The following is a 21,790-nucleotide window of genomic DNA, read 5'->3' on the forward strand; positions in this document are numbered from 1 at the left end:
ACAACTATAAAGTGTGAATCCACCTCTCATGCAATTTCTAACCGTCTGAGCAACCGGAATTTCCGTACGCTTCAAAACCAGAAGGTCTGCAGCCTTTCTTTAGCCAGTGTGTATTGAATGTAGCAAAGCAATGCTGCATCTGCGGCACTTTTGAGACAGAAATGCGTATGCAAAGCTTGCCTACCTGCTTAAAATTCGTCTAATGCTTAGCTTACGCGGGCAAGCAAGCGCGCTTTGCCGTCGTGGATGCTATTTGCCAACCTCTGTGGCTTTTCCCTGTCACCGCTGCCTGAGCACTAATCACCCAGGCAAGCTAATGTCTGAGGACAGCATCACTGAGCAGCATGGTAAGCGCATAGTCGCTACGTCCCCACATGCGTTCGATGTTCAATAATACTGTTTGCCGACTTGCATTCTGCCTGTCTTGGGAGCTGGGAAGGGGCGGTGGAGTGCCCACAAACCCAACGTCCGTGCCAAGATGCACATTGGCGCACAACAGGGTTCACAGGCAGCCTCATTGGCTTATTGGACACCTCGCCAGCTACCTTACCTTCCCCAGCCGTACTGTACCCTGTGTGCAACTTCATAATGTCGTCACGGGCCTGGACAATGTTGCGCAAATCCACCCCTGCATATGTTTCTCGTACCCTTACGCAGCCGAGCTTGAAGCCACAGACGATCATTACGACGGCAAATTGTTGGTCCCTTCCTCGCTGCCTTCCGACCCGCGGGTCTTTGCGTCCCGGCTTCGGCGCTCCCTTGAGTCCTGGTCGGTGGCAGGCACCCGCGGCGTGTGGCTCAAACTGGGCCTCAGTCAGAGCTCCCTGATTCCCGAGGCAGTGGAACAGGGCTTTGAATTCCACCATGCAGAGAGGGTGGGTGCGCGAGGCGACTGGTGGGGCAGTGCGAGTCGAGGGACGCACCCGTCAGGGAGCCTTTCAGGAATTTCGAACCCACATTGGTTGTGGCGGCAGTGCCACTTAGGACTGGGGGGAGTCGGCTGGATGGGAGCCGGCTGCGTGTTACATGGTTATGGACTCACACCGAAATTTCACCACCTCCCATCTATTACACGTCGTGCGTGGCCCCAACACACGCACGTACTGCACTCCCTCACTCCGGGGCCCTCTCTCCTTCCGGGGCCTATGTCCCGCGCCCATTCAGACTTCCACAGACTGCATCTGCACGTTCCTTATACGTGTACACCAGGATCTTACCTGCCCGTCCCGCGATCATATCGTGTTGGTACCGTCATGGTCCGCCTGTCCTTTCCTTCAACCGTTCCCCCTCCCTGGACAGGACTACGTGATGATGACCCGCTGGCTGCCAGCCTCCCTGTCCTCCACACTGCCACCGAATGCCTCCCACCAGGTTGGGCTCGGGACCTGCTTTACTATTCTAACATGTGTGGCGGGATGCGATTTCCGATGGGGGACAGTTTGCCGTCTCCCGATGCATGGCCATGCTCAAATACGGTGACCCTCGGTTGCCGTCATACTTAGGGCCTAGGCCGCACCTATTACGCGTGTTGGACTACCTGCCGAGTGGCACGCACTGTCACGACCAGTAGCTAGCACTACCATGCAAGCGCTCTCTATTGACCCCACCGGATTATCGGACCCGACCATCCCTCCGCCGCAACTCTGTTACCCCTGATGCTCTTTTGCCCCATCGAGCCGTTTACGTCCCTCGCAGCCTGAATGGCTGTCATGAAAATTCGGTGCCAGCCGGTCTGCCTCCTGCACACCTACTACCCGGACTCAACCCCTAGCAGAACCCTGAGCCGCGACCCTTGCTCGCGTTATTCCGTTCTGGTCGCCCTCCCGCGCTCTTCGCCGCCCTAGGTCGGTGTGGGCGCCTTCGTGGTCAACTCCCGGGGTGAGGTGCTGGTGGTCATGGAGCGACATGGAGTGCTGCGAGGCCGCGGCGTGTGGAAGATGCCCACCGGCTTGGTGGCGGCGGGGGAGGACCTCACGGACGCGGCGGAGAGGGAGCTGTTGGAGGAGACGGTGGGAGCGGGCGGAGGGGAGGGAGCCAGGTCAAGACCAGGGTGGAATTCGCACGCTCAGGTTGACACCACGCCTATCCAAGTTCATGTAGACCTCGATTTCTGTAGCCTGTGCGTATCGCTTTGCCATTACGGTAACCCTGAACAGATGGGGCTTTGTCCTGTCGACCTCTGGGAAATGGCCGGCTTGCGTTGGCTTTTCCGGTGTGTACTCCTTGTTCCACCAAATGGCCGGCTTGCGTTGGCTTTTCCGGTGTGTACTCCTTGTTCCACCAAACCTCTTAAGTATAGCCCTACCCTTTCTTCCTTGGGTACCCCGTACATGGACATAATCTTGTCTTCTTCGGCGGAACATGTCACCCTAACCCCAACCCATCCAGGGCATCATTGCGCGCACGGAGGCGGTGTTGGCTGTCCGGCAGGCTCATGGATTTGCATTTGGCAAGAGCGACCTGTTTGTTGTTGTTGGCATGCGGCCAGTACCAGATGACCAGCAGCCGGTGCCGCAGGTGGACTGGGGGGGCCAGTGGGCGCCGGGGCGCTAGGAAACGTAACACCGGGGAACTTCGCGCACATGCAGAAATGCGGTGTCGGACAGTTTTTCCGGCCGCTTACGGGCGACCTGTTTAGGTTGTGGTCTCCCCGTGCAGGAGTGTTATGTGCGCTCTTGCGGTATCTTGAGTATGGCACTTTGTACGACGGTCCCGTTCAGGAATCGGAGCTGGTGGACGCCCGATGGATTCCCATGCGAGAGTACACGGAGCAGGCATTCTTTGCTGGGATGCCCCTTTACAGCAAGATGCTTGAGAGGTAAGCGAGGTGGTGCACGTCTCTATTCAGCTCCTGTGGACGGCTGTACCGTGCTTACAGGTCTTGCTCTCTTCGAGCTCCCGCTTGTGGCCCCGCATGGATGCCAATGCTGCCTCATCATGCCTGCCTGCTACTCACGTCCTGTCTGTCAATCGTGGCATCCCATTCCTTGGGTGCGTACGGCGCGTACGGGCGCTGAACGACCGAATGCCCCTGTGTGGCTTGGCTTGCTAAACCTGGCTTCTCCCCTGTTACCTGGGTAGGTGCTCGGCTTGGGCGGAAGGGCGCTACAAAGGCTGTCGCGCGGAACGGCTAGAGAGCAGCGTTGGTCGGATGCGCCGAGACCTCTTAATATATTTCGACGATGAAGATGATAAAGAAATAAAAGGAGCAAGTTGAAGTGCTCCTTGAGACCTGGTGATATTGCTCGCTCGGCTGGACTGCGGGCTTGACCTGTGGGATAGCATGTGCCGCAAGCTGGATTTCACGATTTTCGACAGTGGGATTTCCAACCGGGAAGTGAAGCGTCAAATATGTCTCACGGTATTATAATACCTCGCCATTGGCTTTTTAAAGCGCACTTCAAACGTGTGTGCATCTATCAAAGTGGTAAGCTGGTTATGACAATCTGTCCTTATGCGTGTGTGGAGGGCGGCCCAGCAAAACTTCGTCCAACGCATCCCGTGACATTTGCATAATATGAAATGTGCGGATTTTCAAATCGGGTTTGCTAACGCGCTCGCTTGGCCCAGACACATTTCTGTATTCTGATCGGTACAGAGGATTGCGTGTCTTATTTTTATGAGTATACAGCGAGAAAAATGGAAACATTATGGATCAGCACGAGCAGCTTTCTGGTCTACATTACCGGCCGCGCAGCACGTTCTGCCTCCAAGAGGGTAACCGCGTTGCGGCCTTTGGAGAAACATTCCACGTGCACATTTGCATGCACTATTATATATACAGAATGAATAAGCTGTGCCTCCAGAGGGCGCATTTTTGATATGGGAGGCTGTCTCTGTCGTTTTGTTTATCGTAAGCCGTACAACTGTCAGCTGTTTGTGCTTTCCAATACCCACCTACACCTTCGAAGGACAATGAATATGGAATCCAGTGTTAGGACGCTTTCCTGCTTGTTGCGAGCCAAATGCTCGCAACAAGATACTAAGGGCCACTGCTAGTATGCATGGATTTTTGTCATCCTAGTGTGGTGTTTATTTGTTGACTAAAATGCCAACAACAAAGGAAGCTGCAGCGGCAGCAGCAGTGACAGCTGCAAACGATGCGCTTGCAGGACAGGCCGCGGTCGCAGCGCAGCAAGCTATCTTTGCAAAGCAAGCTGCCGCTGCAGCAGCTCAGCGAGCGGAGTTTGCCTATCTCGCTGGCCTACCTCCAAACCGGCGGACAGTTGCGCAGGTAGGTAGGGTGGGCAACATGCGCACACCGATGAGGACGAACCATTGATGGTCTCTTGACTGGCTCGCATCGACTATAAAAATATTTTGACATTGCCATGGTCTCGGGTAAACCGGAGCCTACCGCAAGTATTTCCTGGAACGCACACAAGGCTCAAACATATAAATGCGACCCATCTAACGGGTAGATAAGCCTGCAGCGCTACTTAAAGGGACCTTGACATGTAGGCCAGAACTCTTCCATCGACCTGTTCCCTTTCCTAGCGCCCTGCTGGTCATAAGACACATGGAACACGACGTGTTTGTGCCGGCGTGGGCCTGCTGTGGGGCCTTAGGACACATCTAGCTGTCAGGCTTTCTGTCGGTTCCGGCATCCGGCACGCATTGCCAGTGGGGGGAATGGAGTGGCAGTTGCGGCGCATCCATTGGGCTGTGCTGCGCTTCCTAATGCGCACCTTTCCACGCCTTTGGGTCACCAGACAACAAGGTATTGTCAGGTACTCTTCATCGCAGCAATTACTGCCACCATTAGCCACCACCTGCCAGGCCCCGCATACCCACACGCTACCTGCCCACCGGGCCCAACTGTCTCAACGTTAACCAGCCGCGGCCCCCCTGATCTTGTGTTTCTAACCATCAACCACCACCAGAACTGCCTCCACAACGACCGCCATGCTGTCCCCCCTCCCCACTTTCCCAATCCCCCGTTCAGAACACCCGCCTGGCGGTCTTCCTGGGCAACGCCCCCCGCACCCAGCAGGCGGGCCCAACTGCCCTACACGCGCTGTCCACATCAGTGCAGGTGGTGGAGGTGGCGCGGGGCGGCACGGTGTATCGAATGAACGACCAACCCGACGGATTCTATGTGGTAGTGGATGGCCGGATCATACTGTACGATGTGAAGGACAAGGACGAGGCAGAAGAGGGTGCGTGCGTGCGTCCGTGCACAGGGCCTGGATGTGCGGCATTGCCGCCGGGCTTAGAGAAGCTTTAAGGGGCGGGCGGGATGGGGAAGGATGGAGGCTGGCGCACTAGTCTGTGCGGGGTGCTGGGTTCCAGATGGGGGCTGGAGCCAGTGACATGAATTGGCCCTGGTTATTTTGGGGATTCGAAAGCTGTTGATTACGGGGGCTTGAAGACGCGGAGGGGAGACGGTGGGATAAAACTCCCACTTGGGGAGGTGTCTGGAAATGTTTATTGGGGGTTGGTGGTTAGGGGCCCCACGTGAACTCCAGGCGTGCCGATGGAATGGCGAGGGTGGATGAGCACAATGGATGCGGGTTGGCGGGGCCCGCCGTACCTCACATACCCCACCACCCTTTCACCCCCTTCGCGCCTTCCCGGTTCGCCTCGCCTCACCTCACCCTAACCCACGCCTCCTCACTTCTTATCCGCCCAGACGACGGTGTTGTTGAGCGGCTGGGCCGTCTGGACTGCTTCGGCGAGGAGGACCTGCTGTCCAACAGCCGCAGGGGCCACCGCGCGGATGTGGGGCCCGACTGCTCCGCGCTGCTGCTGCGGGTGCCCCCCGAGCTGTACCGCAAGTACTTGCAGCACCTGCACCAGCCCGACTTTGAGGACAAGGTGGAGTTCCTGGGGCAACTGGAGGTGTTCAAGTCGCTGCCCAATGAGACGCTGCGGAAGCTGGCACCGTGCTTCTCACAAGTGGTACGGGGGCAGGTTGGGGGGCTGGGTAGGCGTGCGCGGGAGAGGAGGGGAAATGGGGTTGGCGGAAGCCCTCACATCCAACGCACATACGGCCCGAACGCTGGCCGATACACCTGCCCTCCTTGCCTCTGACCCATCCACCCACTCAGCCCGAGCATGGCGTTGGCCTTGCCAAGTCAGTGGCAAGGGTCTGCGCTTCTTCTGTGTTGCACCCCCTCCCTCCACCTTTCCCCCCACCCATCCTCCACCCTTTTTCAGGAGCTCCGTGCTCGTGAGTACCTGGTGTACCAGGGGGAGAGGGCCGAGTCCATGTACGCCATTGCCAGTGGACAGTGCTCCGTACTGGTGGATTCAACTTATAAACCTGACCAGGGGGAGGCGGCGGAGGCAGACCCGAAGAAGGCCATGCAGGTGGCTGGCGGGAGGGGGCTTAGAGGGCGGGAGGGGAGCCGGGCCTGTAGTGATGTCGTGGTAGGGTGTCTTGCTTTTTGTATGTATGCTTGCGGGGAGCGGGGGGAGTGGGGAGTGCTTTCGGGACGGAGGTGATAGGACTCCCTGGGGCTGCTGGGGAAGTGTGTTGACAAGCCGACAGGCGAGGCCCCCTTTCCCTGTGCCTCTTCATTTGAAGGCGCGTGAGTGTACATGCAATGTACATATGCATGCACGTAAGCAGCGTTTTTTCGTTTTTTCGGTGGAGGCGACAAAATGTAGGTAGGGGAACTTTAGTGCGGAAACGTCACCTTTGAACATCCCTTCATCTTAAGGCTCAGGTATACCAGGATGGCCTCTTATACATGGAGGCCGTTTGTCTTATTGCTTATTTGGTCTTCTTGTGTGTCCCAGCCCCACAACCTGTCCCCAGGCTAATTCGTAGTGCATCCCCGCCCCCCCTTTTCCCCGGCCCTCCCCCAACCACCCTTGCGTTCCAAGGTTTGCCTGATCGGGCCGGGCAACATTGTTGGGGACATGACGGTGCTGGCCAACGTCCGCAGACGAACCGCCTCCATTCTGTGCCTCTCTGACGTCATCTGTTATAAGATCCGCCGGGCTACGTTCGTACGCCGAGTTCCTCCCATGGAACTGGAGGTAAGCGCCGAGACAGACGGCACGAGGAGATACAACTTGGGGCCACGGCTTCGGCTGCGTGCTAGGAGTGATGTGGTGATTTACAAGCTTCAGCGAGCTCAGACGAACGCGGAGGCTTGTAGGAGTTGGGATCCAGCTGCCGTATGTGCGCCTCACGAGGCGGCGTAAGTAGTTGTCTTTGGGAGCGGACGAATAATCCCCGGGAGGTACCGGTGTACGCCGCTTCTCGTCTTTCCCGCTATCTACATACCCTCTCCCCTCTCCCTCACCACATTTCCTCATCGACCCTGGTTGCCTCTTGGTTCGGTTTTGTGGGTTGGCAGCAGTATTCCGCTCCTGGATGTGCATATATCCTCCCGCACCCCTCCCGCTATGTGGCCTCTACCGCCCTACCTCCCCTTACGACTGATATCCCCCGCCCTCCGGCCCCCGCCCCCGCCCTCAGGCTCTACGTCAGGTCGCGGAGGCCAAGCTGCGGATCACGGAGCGCCAGCTGAGGAGCTCGGTCAACGGAACAGCGGCCGGACAGCCGGGCAGCAAGGCCGCCGCCTCGCTACGAGACAAGCTGCTGCGGGGCCATGATTTACGGCAGCTGGCTGCCAACCCTGTCGTACCCGCCCTGGAGCTACGTGGCCTGGCACCGGCGCTGCACAATGAAGCTATCGAGAACCTCATCACGAGCAGCCTCGCAACGGCGGCCGCAGTTGCTGCGGCGGCCGCGGCCTCCGCTAGCGGCGGCGGTGATGGCGGCGGTGTGTCAAGTATGGCGCCGGTGGTGGCCCCCACGGCGCACATGTCCAGCAGCGCCACCATTGCCGCTGCCACGGCGGCGGAGGCGAGGCTCCGTTTCGGAGGTTGGAAGCAAGTCTCGGGATTAACGCCAAGGGCCCGGGCATTGATGCAAATGGCTGCTGCAACATCGCAAGTGCTGGGTATGGGGAACAGCAGCCACGGCACCGGCGGCGGTGGCGGCGGCGGTGGGACAGCGGCAACGGCAGCGGCGATGAAGGCGCACGGCCGGACCTCCGCGGCCGCTTCAGCCTCGTGAGTGGAAACCGGATAGACTGGAAGGGGAGGGCTGGAGGGGGTGAACGAGAGGGCGGGCTGCCCGGGTGAAGACACAGCCAGCAGGGGGCTGTCGGGACCAAGCACCGCCGAGTGGCGACGACTTGACCCCCGAGAACTACCGCGTTTCGTTTGTCATAAACACCATTCCCATCATTCCATTCACCACCTTGAGCAACTTCTCTTCATTCTTATCGACTCCATGCAGCTGTCCATCCAGTCATTCATTCGTCCCCGTGGTACGGACGCGGGGGAATAACCGTCCATCTCACCATTTTCATTCCTCCTCTGCTGCCTTCCCCCCTTACCCTTATGGCCACAGCTACCCGGTCGACAAGGTCCGCAGCTCCGATATTAACTTCTCCTGGGGCCTGGGCCCCGGTACCATGATCAATTCTCTGTTGGAACGGCCCGCTACAGCGGGAGCGGACATCACCCTACACCGAGTCTACCCCGAAGATGCCGCCGCCGCCTCAGCAGCAGCAGCAGCAGCAGCAGCAACCACAGCAGCAGTCCAGCAAGACCCCGGCGGCGGCGGCAGCGGCGGGGGCGGTCTGAACAGCCTAAGCGCCCTTAGCGGCGGTGGTGTGGGCTTTCCAGCACAGCTGCCGCTGCCGACTCCACTGCTGCCGTCGGCGGCCGCGGCGCAACTGCGGCCCACATCTTCTCGTAAGCACCTTCAGCACACCTCCCTGAGCCACAGCCGTAGCCGCGGCAGTGGCGCTGTGTTCCGGGGGAGTTCATCCTCCGCCGCAACGGCGCTCTCGCAGCCCCGCTGGGGCTGGACGTCGTCGCCTATTGAAACGCCGAGCTTGCCGTACACGGCGCCATCGTCGTTCGGTGTGACGTCGAACGGCGTCGCGTTCAGCGTCGTGGGCATCAGCGTCAGCGGCAGCGATGGGCCACGCACGTCGAACAGCGGCAGCGGCGGTGGCGGAGGGGGAGCCGTCAGCCCGCGGCTCAATCGCGGTGGGGTGCATAGCGCAAATCAGATTAACAGGGACGCGTTGCCGTACATTACTGGTGAAAAAGGGCTCCTGGCATCGGACGCAAGCGACGTCGGCCGCAAGAGCTTCAGCGGAGGGTACGCCGCCGCCGTTCCACAGCATGCGGGGTCCCTGCAGCGGCCCGGGCCGCTTATCATTGGGGCCGCAGCTCCCCCCAACATGCCACCGCCGCAACCACCTCCACAACACGTTTCGCAGCCGGGGCTGTCACGACCGCAGTCCCACGACCCCATGCCCGGGCACCCACCCAGCCAAGCATGGTCTCCCCAGCAACCAGCGCCAGCATGGCCAACACAGTCGGAGCAGCAACAGCAGCAGCGGCAGCGAAGCGAGAGCGGTGGCGGCGACACACCGGGACTCGCCTCCCGCATCAGCGGCGACGCTGCGGCCTCCGGCGGCGCCGCCTCCCCGGCCGTACAGGACGCATCCTGGTTACCCTCCAGTGGCCCCAGCGGCCCCAACTCCCCGACACGGTCCCTCCACGGCGATGCTTCCTTGCCCCAGGACCAGCGATGGGCCAACGGCCGCAGCGTCAGCCGCGGCCGCGGTGGCAGCCACGGCAACAGTCGCGGCGGCAGCATTAGCCGCGGCGCCAGCGCCGTCTTCACCAGTGGCGAGGAGGACTTTGGTAGCGATGGCGAGTCCCTGACGCCCAGCCGCCGGGATGCGGTCCGATGGACTAAGAGCACAGGCAAGGCGCGGTTCAGTCGTCATATGGTCACCCAGAACAGCTCAGTAGACGCCATGGTAGCGGAGGCGATTGCGGCGGCATTAGCCAACGAAATGCTCATGGCTCATGTGCGGCAAGCGGAGGAGACAATGGCCAGGGGGACCGAGGAGGCTGAGGAGGGTACTGGCGAGGGGGACGGCGGCGGGGAGGGCGAGGTGGCAGGGGAGACGGCAGCGGAAGGGGGGAACTTGGTGCCGGGGGAGCCGGCTGAAGGGGCAGGCGCAAGGGGGCAGGGAGGTAAGGAAGGCGCGGGTGTGGAAGGTGGCCCGGCGCAGGCTAGGGCTGAGGGAGTGGACGGGCCGGGAGAAGGGGAAGAGGGCAGCGTACCGGATGGTGGCCGCGATGGGGTGGATGGAGGGGGAGGGGACGAGACGAAGAGGACAGCAGAAGGTGCCGAGGACGGCGGGGACGCGGAAGCAGACGCGACGAGGATTGGCGAGGAGTTAGAACAGGCGGAGGGGCCAGCAGGGACTTCCGGGGAGGAGGGGCCAGTGCAGCGGGAAGACTGTGCCGCGGCAGATGCTGGAGAGGCGGAGCCGGACGCCGCAGATGGAAGTGTTGCACCCGCGACAGAGACTGAGGCGGAGACTGAGGCGGCGGTAGTTGACGCGGCCACGGCAGAGGCGGGCGCGTCAAGCCGGCCAGCAGCAAAGGACGCAGCTGAGGCTGGTAGCGCGGAGGGTCAGAGTTCGCGCACTGACGCAGAGCGGCCTGCAGCCGGAGCCGACACCGAGGCCGACGCGACACCGGCAACAGCGGCGGCGGCGGGGACAAAGGAGGAACAGACGGAAGCGGAACTGGAAATCGGGCCGGACGAGACGGGAGCCGTCGCATCCGATGTGGAGGCTGGTGCTGCTGCGCCATCGGACGGTGAGGCGCCCCCGGAGACGTCTTCCGCAGCGGCGGTGGGATGTCGTAGCGGCGGCGCGGACGTCAGCGCAGATGTGCCTTCCCACCCCGCTTTGGCTCGCCAGGATAGTGAGGTCATGAGCGAGGGCAGCGCTGCGTCCGGGGAGGGTCCTTCACCGCCGCGACAGCAGCAAGACTCCTTGGCGGAAGGGGAGGATCAGCCAGCAGGGCCATCATCTGAGACCCACAGCGAGCCGGCAACGCTGCAGAATCCGCCGTCTATGGGCACGGCACACACGGGCAACGCCCCCGCTGCGCCTCCCAGGCCGATGTCTTCAGGAGCTTTTTCGAGGGCCACCGCCGCCGCTGCCGCTGCCGCTGGAAGCGAAGGGCAATCCCCGCCCCAGCAGCCGGCCACTCCGCCGGCGGCACATAACCAGTCACAATCCGCTGCCACCACCAGCGCTTCACCGAGGAATGTAAGTCGTCAGCCAACCACTCTGCAGCTGGTACTTCCGGACTCTGCAGGGTCTTTTTCGAACCGGCCGGGGAGCAGCTTGTCACCCACTCGCCGGCCATCCACACCGCCAGTGGCGCCTCGTCCATACCCTTACGTTGGGCCCTTCCTGTCCTTTAAGAAGACTCCGCAGCTGCCCGCAAACCTGCTGGCATCCACGGCGCAAGGCATCTTGCCCGTCGGCAAGCTGCCGTCTGTAGGCCCGCGCGGCTCCCCCATGACGCCGGCCGCACCCGTGTTTGCGATTGCGCCTGTGCCCCTGCCCGTGCCTACGGCAGTGGCTGTGGCTGCTGCTGCGGCTGGGCCCACGCCGGGCGGTATGAACGGTGCGCCACAGGCTATACCTCCCGTTGCAGCTACAGCCGCTGGACAACCCGTTGCAGTGCCGCATGGGGAGCTGCGTCAGGGCCGGGCAGACGGTTTCCGCAGCCTGAGTGCCATTATGACTAACGCCGGCAATGGAGGCGGGGCAGGAGGCTTCCACGCAGGGGGTGGAAGCAGCGGGACGCGAGGGCAGCTGCGCAAAGGGGGGACGCTGTACCGTTCCCCCAACGCCTCGGTCGTGCTATAGCGCGTGTGGTGGAGGAGAGAGGGTGCCAGGGTGCCGTAACACAGCACTAATGCATGAGGACTCGTCTGCCGGATTGCGGGCGTACGGAGTTTGTGGCGGGGTGATCTCCTTGCTCGTGGCCTTCTTTGCACTGGAGATGCCTATCCACATTGATAGCTACATGCTATGCATTCATAGCGCAACAATGACCCGGCAACATCGTGCGGCTTGGTGATGGTATGAGGCGTTTACATATGATCGTGGGTTGTACGTGACCGGCTGCGTGATTGAGACAGAGAGGACATACTGTTGGAGTTTTGAGGTACTTAGTGACGGCGCGTTCGTGCTCTGCAGGGTGAACCATGTGACCATTAACGCCATGTCCTGCGTAAGGGCAATCTTTAGGCGACCTGACTGGCTGGTGCACCGTGGCCGAAAAATTATGAGGGGAATTTAAGGGGGTTCTGCATTTTCTGTTGATGGGTGTCCGTCGTGTTGAGGGTAACTTGACGTGCATCAGCGCACACGCTCATGGTCGCGTTTTCCAACACCGTTGATCCGTGCATTTGTTCTCCAGCTCGAATTGGAGTATGGTAATCCTGCCATGACATTGCTCCATGACTTGCTCTGGTTTATAATCTATTATAGTTTGCCTGGTAGTCAACTGCCAGCCTAGCCATGTATGCGTATGTCCGGTAATGACGCGGTTGGGAGTTGGTAAATGACCTCGTGTCTTGAAAACGCGTGGCCGGGGAAATGGACTTGCGGCATTCTTGCCGCCTATTAGTTTACCTCGACTTCACCAGTACATGCTGCCCTTTGCTGGCAGGATTGCTGCTGGGCGGGAAGGGTGACACTGTTCGCGGAATAACAAAAAAAGACAACTGCAAATGGCAGTCATGGTAATCGTACAGCCTGGGGTTCTGCACGATGGAGCTTACAGGAGCTACGGCAACCTGGAATTCTTATTTGTCATTCCACAAATGGCATCAACACATGCACCACCGCCCGACGTGGCCCCACTTGGACAAGCTAACTAGCTATAGCTTGCTGGATTTCAAGACGACATGCTTGATCCTCGTGCACATGTGATCCACGCGACCCAAGCGCACTACTACCCGCATGCCCAGGCGTGGCCTCTGTCGGACGCTACGCACCCCCCTGAGCCTTCCATGCCTTGCTCCCACCACCCGATTCTGCAGCCAACGCCTCTGATAGTCGTTGGCGCAGCTGCTCGGCATTGAGGACGTACTCATCGCTCAGCACCGTGCAGCCAACGAACTTGACCCCCTCGTCCTCCAGCAGCCGCTTCTTGCGCTGTACCTTCGGATCCGCGATGCCCTGGGACATGAACAACAAGGAAAGATCAGTGAAAATGACGTACCGAAGGAAAGCTATCAGCGTGCGCAGTTCCCAGAATGCTAAGGCATGTGCTAAACAGCTGTAGGTACTGACCCAAGCGCCAGAAAAGCCTCCTATGCTGAGGTCTGCAGCGACCACGCGGTGGCAAGGCACCATAGGCGCAAAGGGGTTCCGGCGAAGTGCCTGTGCGCGGCGGGGTGTCGAGGCTAAGACGCGGAATGAAAGCAGAGATTCGGCAATTATTGCAATTTTACAGTCATGGCGCTAGGACAGCTGAAACAAAGTATGGTACACTTGCCTGTCCGACGGCACGAGGTGCGCTGTGCAATACAGATGCCATGGCTCCATACGTGCTAACTTTACCAGACGGGATACACTTGCAAAGCTGCAGCCGTGTAGGCAAAGCCCACTAACTTTAGGTCACAGCAGCGTTGATGAAGGCACGTTCCCCTAGCGTACCTGGTACAGGCGCTCCTCGAAGGCTGTCGGGGATCGATTCGGCTTGTTTGATTGCAGGTCGTCGTCCTTTGGCTCCCGCTTGCGCTTGGCCATTTCGAATAAGTTCAGTGCTTTTCCGCTGCTTTTTCTTTCTCGAGATCAGCCTTTACACGTAGGTAAATGCTTTCACGGTTATACCACCATATGGAAATGCCGCTTGCCACGGCGATGCCGCAGAGAAGGCCGGTGTTGTAGTATCGGCTAAAGACGGGCATGATGTTTGCTGTTGGCCGTGGCAATAGAAAAAGTGGTCAGCCTCTTCCCCGAATTCCTAGAGAATTTCCTCCGAGGTCCTAGCCCATGGAACTTGCCGTAATACGTACGGACCGTTACCAGTTTTGCTCACAGGTGAGGTTAGCGGCTGCACAAACAGCACCCGAACCCAATGTTAAATGTGTACATACATGGGTAGAAGAAAGCACCTCATAGCTTAACAGTCAACCTCGGCCAATTGACCGGGCTGTCGCTAATTGTGTACTCACCCAGAACACAGGTTGAACATGGCTTTACCTAGATCATGGGACCTTAAGAAATAGTATTTTGTGGTCATGTTGAAACCGTTGAGCATATTGGGGGAGCTTCGGGTAGGAGCTGAGCTGCTTGCTGCAGCAGATGTGCGGAGCGTGCGGGCGCTTACAGGTACGGGTCTGCAATAAATTACGCGACGTATCGCTATTCACGTTTTTAGGAGGGCCGGCTTTGGCGTACGGAAGATGGACGGGGAAGAGCCATTTTTCCATACCAACAGGCAACCCGGAGGATACGCGCGTCATCGCACGGTTTAGCTGGCACCGAAGCATTGCGGATAATCGGGTAGGGCCTTGCATGGCGCGGCTGAGCCGGGTTGCATAGGCGTGCAGGTCGCCCCTGCCCCTCAGCGCTGCATAAGGACCACTGGTGGTCCCCGTTGCCAGCGCAAGCAGATAATCATTTTCTTTTAGGCTTCAAGCAAACCTAATTGCGATCCGGAACGCTACAGGCTGGCATTGCGGCTTACCCTGCAAATCCCTATCGCGACCGCGAACACCGGTACCTGGCCTTATCCTTCCCAATTTGGCCCTGGCGCCTTCCCCTACAGACGGGTGGCACTGAGGCGCCTTCAGCTGATGACGCTGCGGCATGGACGCTCATCCCTGGTGCAATGCGGCCTGCGTACCAGTGCACGGACGACGATGCTGGTAGATGGCTTCGGGTGACGGTGCTGCCCCTTACATCCTCTTCGGGTGGTCGCGTGTCAGGAGGCCCTACAGTACTGGAAAGCCGGGGTTCTGGTACTGGACAGGCATCGAATAGGTGGGTCAAGCAGATGGCCCAGACAGAAACCCAAGAAGGTCTGTGGGTCACGGCTGGTAAATACGAAACGTCAGGCTCGTGTTAGCCAGCGTAGGGTGCTGCGTGATCCTTCCGCCTCTTTTATCAAAACGACCTGTTACCTTTGCGGTAATCCAACCGCATCTCGCACCTACCTACCTTCCTATCTGCCTATCTATCTACCTGTCTACTTACGAGTTGTTGCGCACCTGACAGGCGGGCGTCCCTTCTAACACCTGGCCCAAGGGCCAAGAGGGCTATCACTGTCGTCCGTGTAACGCGCCCGTGCACCCACATTCGGACCGTCCTTCCTTGTTTTAGGCCGACGCTGCGGGCTATGGCTGGGCCCATCGTAGGCCAGCGCTCTATGCCCGGTGCCGAGCAGACGCTGCAGAAGGAGCCGCTACAGGAATCCCGGCTGGTGGTAGTGGAGGGGCAGTACACGGCTGTGGCGGACGGGGCCAACCGGCTCATGCTACACCTCAATCCCAACAACCGTTCGACGGAAGATATACCCCAGCAGCCGCCGCAGGGAGAGCAGCAGCTACAGCTCCCAGCGGGTAAGCGGCCTGAGCAGCCTCCTGTCTGGATGCGTGGGCGCGTGAGCCTTGTTGGCCCGCCTCCGCGTGATGCGCATGTGAACTGCGCAGCCATACAGTATGACTTGGCCATAGGCACGCCTGCAGGGGCAGTTATGTAAGGCTTGGTGAACACGTTAGTTTTCGCAATACTATCAGGGGTATTTTTCGTAGAAGTGTCATTCTTCTCGTCAACGGGCCATTCCCACTTTGAGCTTGCCATCTGCAGGGACTGCGGAAATCTAAGGGAACTGGCACAGCCCGGCTAACATAGCCGATCCGCGCACTTTGGTGCGGCTTGTTCATCCACAACGGACGCTTGAAATTAACCAGGCCTTGGGGCCCTCTTCCGCCTGCTCTGCAGGTTCGCAGCACTCATTCGGCTCGCCTCGGGGCTACCGGCCCCGACCACAGCAGACCCAGCCTTCCTCCGCGCTGTCTGACCACCCAAGCGCTGAGGCCATCAGATCGCAGGCCCCGTCTTCATCCTCACACCCCTATGCTGGTCCACCTTCAGAACGGCATTCTGAACCCCGGGGTCCCACCGATAGTCAAATGAGGCCCTTTACGCTAACGGAGCCTCACCAAGCCATCCTGACCACATACCGCGGCGTCACGTCGCCGACGCGCATTGAACTCCCCACGCATGACCACAAGCAAACCAAGCCGCGCATATCTGGACCCGGGGACCAGCCGCGCGCCCCGGCACCCCCGCCGGCACCTCCGGAGCGGGGCCTCCATAGCGACCTTAACGGAACGGCAGGGAGGCAGCTCCCACCGATTGCGCCCCCAGCTGACGCTAAAAATTTGGACAGGGGCATAAGCCGTCTTAGCAATATGGGGCCGGAGGCACCCCGCATCCCGCAACCCGCTGCCTCCCCTCGAGAGCCAACATCCCCGAGCAAAAAAGGGCCGCAAGGCCAGCAGCAGCTCAGCTCACCCTCGTCGCGTCCTGCAAGCAGGCTGCAGGACTTCATTGCCGGAAACTACGCGTTGTCCGAGATTCAGCAATGGACTATGGGCGCGTCGTCGTCGCAGCAGCCATCGCAGTCTCCGCAGGGGGCCAGCGGTCCCATCGCGGCGCCATCCCCAGGAGTTTCGCGGCCGCCCGATGACGAGTTTCAATTGCTGCTCAAGCTAGCAGAGGCTGCTAGCGGCAGCCGTGAGGCATGGCTGAACAATAATGGGGCCCCAGCGGCAGCTGCAGCAGCTCCTTTCCCAGCAGCCCCGCAGCGACATCTAGTCCCTAGCCGGAATGATGCCGTGGGCGCGGCAACAGAGCGACCACCATGGCGAGGCTTTTCCTTGCCCGAGCTTCAATCAAATCAGCAGGGTCTGTCACGCGGCGGACAACCCTGGGCTGAACGCTCACCCGGGCGCAATCCATACCCAAGAAGGAACTCCCTCCCGCACTCGCCCTTTGGAGAACGCGACGCGTATGCCTACGCTGCTGTTGCGGCTGCTGCTGCACGTGAAGGCAGCTGCCGCGTCCCTTCGCCGGTTCCCCCGCAGCGGCTGGAAAGCGCTTTCCAGTCCACGCAGACGCAACCAGATGAAGGCAGCGGCCGCTCCGGTGTCAGCATGCCCGACGATGTGGGGTTATCGAGCCTGCGGAGTCGGCTTTCCGCGTGGCAATCCCAGCGGGCCCCACTAAACAGCACTGTAGCTGCGTCGGGCGTTGCTCCGGCTGGCGCTGGGATAGCCAACGGCAGCGGCTCCCTGAGAGAGGCGCTCGAGCAGCTTCTGGCGCAGCACCAGGAGACCGTGCAGCAGGTGAGTCGGGCCTCTTCATGGCTGGCTTCGAGCCGCGCCATCTGCAGCTTAGAAGGTTGCCTTTTTGGGTCTGTACGGCATAAAACGGCAAACCGTGCTAGCCGATGGGATAGGGGATAGGTTGGATGAAGCGCAGAACGAGCAATGCACTCCTACCGAGTCTCTGGCGGTTTTATGGCTGTGCTCCCCATCATGATCCAGTTTAGGGCAGGTTAATGGTTGCGTGAACAACTGAACACCACAGTCACCATTGCGCTGTCGTTTTGCTACCGGTAATCGCCCATACGTTATCCTCAACACCAATCTTCGACTTATAGGGGCCTTGCTGCTCCATCCATTAACAATGTCTATGCCCAGCAGTATTATACTAAATTTGCGCTTCCCTAAATGCCTGCAGGTCTCGTTTGAAGCCGCCATGTCACAACTACCACCTCAGTTCTCTGCACCAGCCGCAGCTTTACTCAATGGTGGCCCCTTTGAAATGCGGGCGTACCACAGCGACGCCACATCCCTGCCGTCCTACCCTCGAGAACGCCAGCCGGCACCGCAATTACTGCGTCCCCCCCCTTCCCAGGCGCATGTGCGCTTCATCCCTGATACGCAGCAACCTGGGCCCCTCGCCTCCCGCGGCAGCGGCACCAGCAGCGTATCTCTATCTCATGCCTTTGGCGAGGAGCTTGGAGGCGGCGATAGCAAGGAAGAGCAACCCGGACGGATGTCCGGACGCCAGACTGTATCCACGTTAGGCAGCTCACGCTACCAGCCTTCCGATGTTACCGGGGATCAACGCAGCTCGCCCAGGACCGCGAGGGGGGAGCTGGAAGGCGAGTACCTAGCCCAGTTGCTTCAGCACGCACAGTTCGAGACGGAAGCAGAGGTCCTTGGCGTCGGCCCACAATCGGGTTCCAGTACCAGCAGGGCTGGCCCAGACGCGGCTGCTGTCTTGGCCCGGCTAGTAGAGCAGGAGCAGGCCACACAGGGTCCCAGTTCCCGAGGCAGTGCGAGACCAGATGCAGTGGGCTTGGCGGGGGGCGGCAAGCCTTCAGTTGCCGTGGACGACTGGGCCCACCAACCCGTGCCGAGTTCAAGGGCAGCAGCCGCAGGGGCTGGTGACGGGGACACCATACGCCGCGGCGGTGGCGTTGGCGATGTTGCTGCTGGCAGAGCTGCTATTCGCAACATTAATGTTGGCGTTGCTGATGCTAGTCGCGATAGTGATTGCGGCTGTGCCGGGAACCATGCAGGCAACACACCACCGTCTCCAACCCAAGTTCTTTTGCAAGCTGCGCCAGCATCCTCGTCATTACGTGACATGCGTCATATGAATGAGGCATTGCTGCGGCAGCTGGCCGAGAGTACCCGGCTACAGATGCAGATGCAGAAGGCGCTGGATGCCGCAATGGAGCAGCTCATAGCCTTCCATGCCAAGGAACAGCAGCAGCGCCGTGAGATGAACAGCTGCCAAGGCTCGCCAGGCCGCCAGCCAAAGTCGCAGCTTGCGGTGCTTCAGGGCCCCACGTCTCCGCGCTCGGCTTCCCCGCCGCGCCAAGCATCGCCACTGCCGGTACGGCATTCCTCCCCCTCGCAGCGCCTTTCTGCACGCGTGGGTGCCCCGTCGGCTGATCCTGCCGAAGGTTCCTTACCATCCGGGTCCTTCTCCCCGCAGCGGCAGTCCTCCCCACTGCCGCAGCACCAAGCATCACCTACTCATCAGCGTGGTACAGCTCGGAGTGGTGGAGCTCTAGCTGAGCCCGCAGCGCCTGCCTTGCCGTCTGGCGCTATCTCCTCCCCGCAGCACCGAGATGAGCACAAGAACGCACGCAGAGCCGCATCACCGGCACCCGGTGGTGCTGTACAATATTATACGGACATGTCCCGCCGTATGGGTGTGACTTCGAGGTCCAAGGGCAGGACGGCGGAGGCCGCGCGGCCATCTGCTTCGGCGTTTGCTGAGAATGGCGGCGTTGCGGCGGGCGACCGCGATGGGCCTTTAGCAAATGGTGCGGGCGGAGCAGGTGCAGTCATTGGCACCGGCGTGCCCACGGGTGACGACGCCTCAACCGCTGCGGCCTTGCGGGCCCTGCTGCACCAGCACCACTTGCGCTGGCGGGCCAAGAAAGCCAAGCTCAAGGAGCAGGCGCAGGTACACGCAAAGCATCCGGCACTTTGAAGCGATGATCTGGTTAAAGCATGAGAAAGGAAAGCAGCTGGTGGGGTTCTCTAAGAGTGGCCATTAATAATGCGGTCCTTAGGGCCCATCCTTTGTATCCTGCTAGTGAGCGTTGGGTTCAACCAGCCCATTGGTATCGCTGCGCCCTACTCAATGCCCCGCAGGCATGGCAGTATACGGCCTGGCGTTACGCGACCGCGTGGAAGAAGGCGCGCGCCATGCTGCAGGTGCGACTACTGGTATGGACAACTTGCACTGCACACCATTGTGCGTAGGAATAGGTGACATTATGTTTTCCGTGTCCATTATCCGACTTCGCCTTCTCTTCGCTTGTCCTCCATGCTCTGCTGACACTGCACGTTCTACCACGTTCCTCTTGACACCTCAGGCTATGGTTGCGGCTCAGGAGGGTGCTGCAGCTGGGGCAGGGTCCGTCATGCACGATGACCTGCCGAGTCACCAACACAACGGCCCACTGCCACAACAGGGTAGTCCTGTGCCACGAGATTTCCGACCACTAGCGGCTGAGCCCGTTGCACATCCGCCTGCCGGCGTATCCGGGCGGCAGGTCGAACATGGGCACGGTGGGGTGCGCAAGCTCAGTGAGCCGGCCGTCCTAGCCGGGATTGCAGCTGCACTGCAGCGTCGGGACCCCTCGCCCGCGGTTGCTGCCGGACAGCGGCCGAGCGCCTACCCGGCACACTGCCGGGTAGGCATGGCGGGAGCTACTGCCTTAACAGGCAAAGCCGATGATTTGGCACCAAGCATCAGGGGCCCAGGAGGCAAAGCGATTAACGCTATGCGCGACGCGGCACGGATGAGCCCACCAAGGTTGCGGCCCCGTCCGCATCGGAAGTGTGCCCCGGCAGCTGGGGGCGACGGGCTGCAGGAGGATCAGGACGACATGCTTCGAGCACCTGATAAGTATTGCGGTGACAAGGTCATTGGCATTGATTCTTGCGTGAAGCACCCAACATTAGACAGCGTGGCTGGTGGCCCTCCACCCGGCCCGACCATGTGGAGTGACGTGGGGGTGGATTCAGGGCGAGACCAGGCTTCTCGTGGGCACAGGACTGCTCGTCGGCCTGATGGTGGCGAAGCTACTGCACCCCCGGAGCGCGTTGAGGTAGCAGCGCACTGGCCCGCGACGTTGCGTGCTGACGGAAGGTGCGGGCAGTAACTTTCCTGTTCCACCATGCCCGACTTCCAGCTACATGTCTTCTAACCACACATGTGCTGCACTCCGATCTCTTGGAATGCGTGTTCCCGAATGAAAACTCTTCAGGTCGTTATTACTCGTCAAAGCTTACACGGCTCGTTAAAATCTGCTGCTATGCCATGCAGGTCTCGCAGCACCAGTCCCATAACCCGACCGCCCTGGAGGGACGCCGGCTGTACCAGTCCTACGGGCATTAGAATAAATAGGTCCGGACTACCCCGTGACATGACCGGCCAACTGGAAACGACCTGGTCTTCCTTGTTTCCCCCTGAGCCTACGCAACGCCCACTCCAGCCACCCCAACCTCCAGCAGTGCCTTACCGCGATCCAGACGGTTGGTGGCATTATCCCGAGGGATGGCTCGATATTCACCAGCCGCGAGTCCCGCACATGCTGGTACAAAACGCACATGTGAGACCGCAGCGCCACCATCACCGATACGCCGACAGTCAAGGCAACCCGGCACCCGGCGGGTGATGAAAGCCATCCATCTTATATTTAACATTGCGCATTGAAGCAGCACTGCATCACACCGCTGAAAACCGCCTCAGCAAGGTCATTCATAAGCTGCGGAGCGCCCAACGGCGAGTACTTGCAAATTGCACAAATGTAACTGTTTTTCCTGCACTTTTTCCGTCCTTCGAGTCCCGTAATCCGTTCCCCGGTCCCGGCAAGCTCTTCAACTCCAACTGCTGCGACGCAAGCCGCCAAATCCTTCAGCCATCCATTGTGCACATAGCCAAACAAAATGTCTTGGCCACATTTTTAACATACAACAACTGTGAACTGGCAAAAGCGAGGCGATAACCCCGTGCAATAGAATAGGCCACTCTGACTCGCAACACCCCGTAGCATTTGAACGAGGCCTCCTCAACAATAAGCAATAACTGCAAAAATGTCCAGAACCTTTGGTCAAGAAGATTGTGCAAGGATATGGTGCATATCCACCCTCATTTTAAGGGGTTTAAGAAACAACCCGGGAATACAAGGGTCCACACAAGCCTTTTCACGAATTGCAGCTATATAACATACCAGTTCATGAGCGTTTCCTACCCCTAAACCAGACGCGAGCGGTCTTCACTGGACATTATTAAGCAGGTCGGACAGAGGTCGGTGACCACGCCGCTGCGTGCACTCCTCGACTTCGTCCCAATTGTATACGGTGCATTCGGCC

The 21,790-nt window shown here is 59.8% G+C and overlaps 4 protein-coding genes across 4 annotated transcripts; 3 read left to right on the forward strand and 1 right to left on the reverse strand.

The window, feature by feature from the left end:
* Positions 1–689: 689 nt before the first annotated feature.
* VOLCADRAFT_44866 (uncharacterized protein) lies at positions 690–2,816 on the forward strand (the record flags this gene model as incomplete). Its single annotated transcript, XM_002948613.1, has 5 exons — positions 690–875; positions 1,300–1,371; positions 1,845–2,009; positions 2,389–2,487; positions 2,691–2,816. Coding segments are annotated over 5 exons (648 nt in total), but the record flags the coding sequence as incomplete, so codon positions are not given.
* Positions 2,817–4,048: 1,232 nt separating this feature from the next.
* Positions 4,049–11,726, forward strand: VOLCADRAFT_103990 (uncharacterized protein; the record flags this gene model as incomplete). Its single annotated transcript, XM_002948614.1, has 9 exons — positions 4,049–4,234; positions 4,946–5,159; positions 5,633–5,926; positions 6,051–6,076; positions 6,160–6,312; positions 6,832–6,987; positions 7,433–7,841; positions 8,261–8,291; positions 8,375–11,726. The coding sequence occupies 9 exons, from the start codon at positions 4,049–4,051 to the stop codon at positions 11,724–11,726; spliced, it is 4,821 nt and encodes a 1,606-aa protein (XP_002948660.1).
* Positions 11,727–11,805: 79 nt separating this feature from the next.
* VOLCADRAFT_103991 (uncharacterized protein) lies at positions 11,806–13,798 on the reverse strand. The gene is made up of 3 exons (XM_002948734.1): positions 13,527–13,798; positions 13,161–13,250; positions 11,806–13,046 (listed from the first exon to the last, which is right to left on the reverse strand). The coding sequence occupies exons 1-3, from the start codon at positions 13,617–13,619 to the stop codon at positions 12,855–12,857; spliced, it is 375 nt and encodes a 124-aa protein (XP_002948780.1). The 5' UTR covers positions 13,620–13,798; the 3' UTR covers positions 11,806–12,854.
* A 67-nt stretch (positions 13,799–13,865) lies between these two features.
* On the forward strand, positions 13,866–21,447 carry VOLCADRAFT_103992 (uncharacterized protein; the record flags this gene model as incomplete). Its single annotated transcript, XM_002948615.1, has 10 exons — positions 13,866–13,913; positions 14,644–14,858; positions 15,198–15,436; positions 15,819–16,616; positions 16,932–17,227; positions 17,625–18,791; positions 19,023–19,370; positions 19,562–19,624; positions 19,786–20,564; positions 20,742–21,447. The coding sequence occupies 10 exons, from the start codon at positions 13,866–13,868 to the stop codon at positions 21,091–21,093; spliced, it is 4,305 nt and encodes a 1,434-aa protein (XP_002948661.1). The 3' UTR covers positions 21,094–21,447.
* Between the last annotated feature and the right edge of the window lie 343 nt (positions 21,448–21,790).

The sequence above is a fragment of the Volvox carteri genome (genome assembly GCF_000143455.1).
Source record: "Volvox carteri f. nagariensis unplaced genomic scaffold VOLCAscaffold_11, whole genome shotgun sequence".
In the NCBI taxonomy this organism is placed as follows: domain Eukaryota; kingdom Viridiplantae; phylum Chlorophyta; class Chlorophyceae; order Chlamydomonadales; family Volvocaceae; genus Volvox; species Volvox carteri.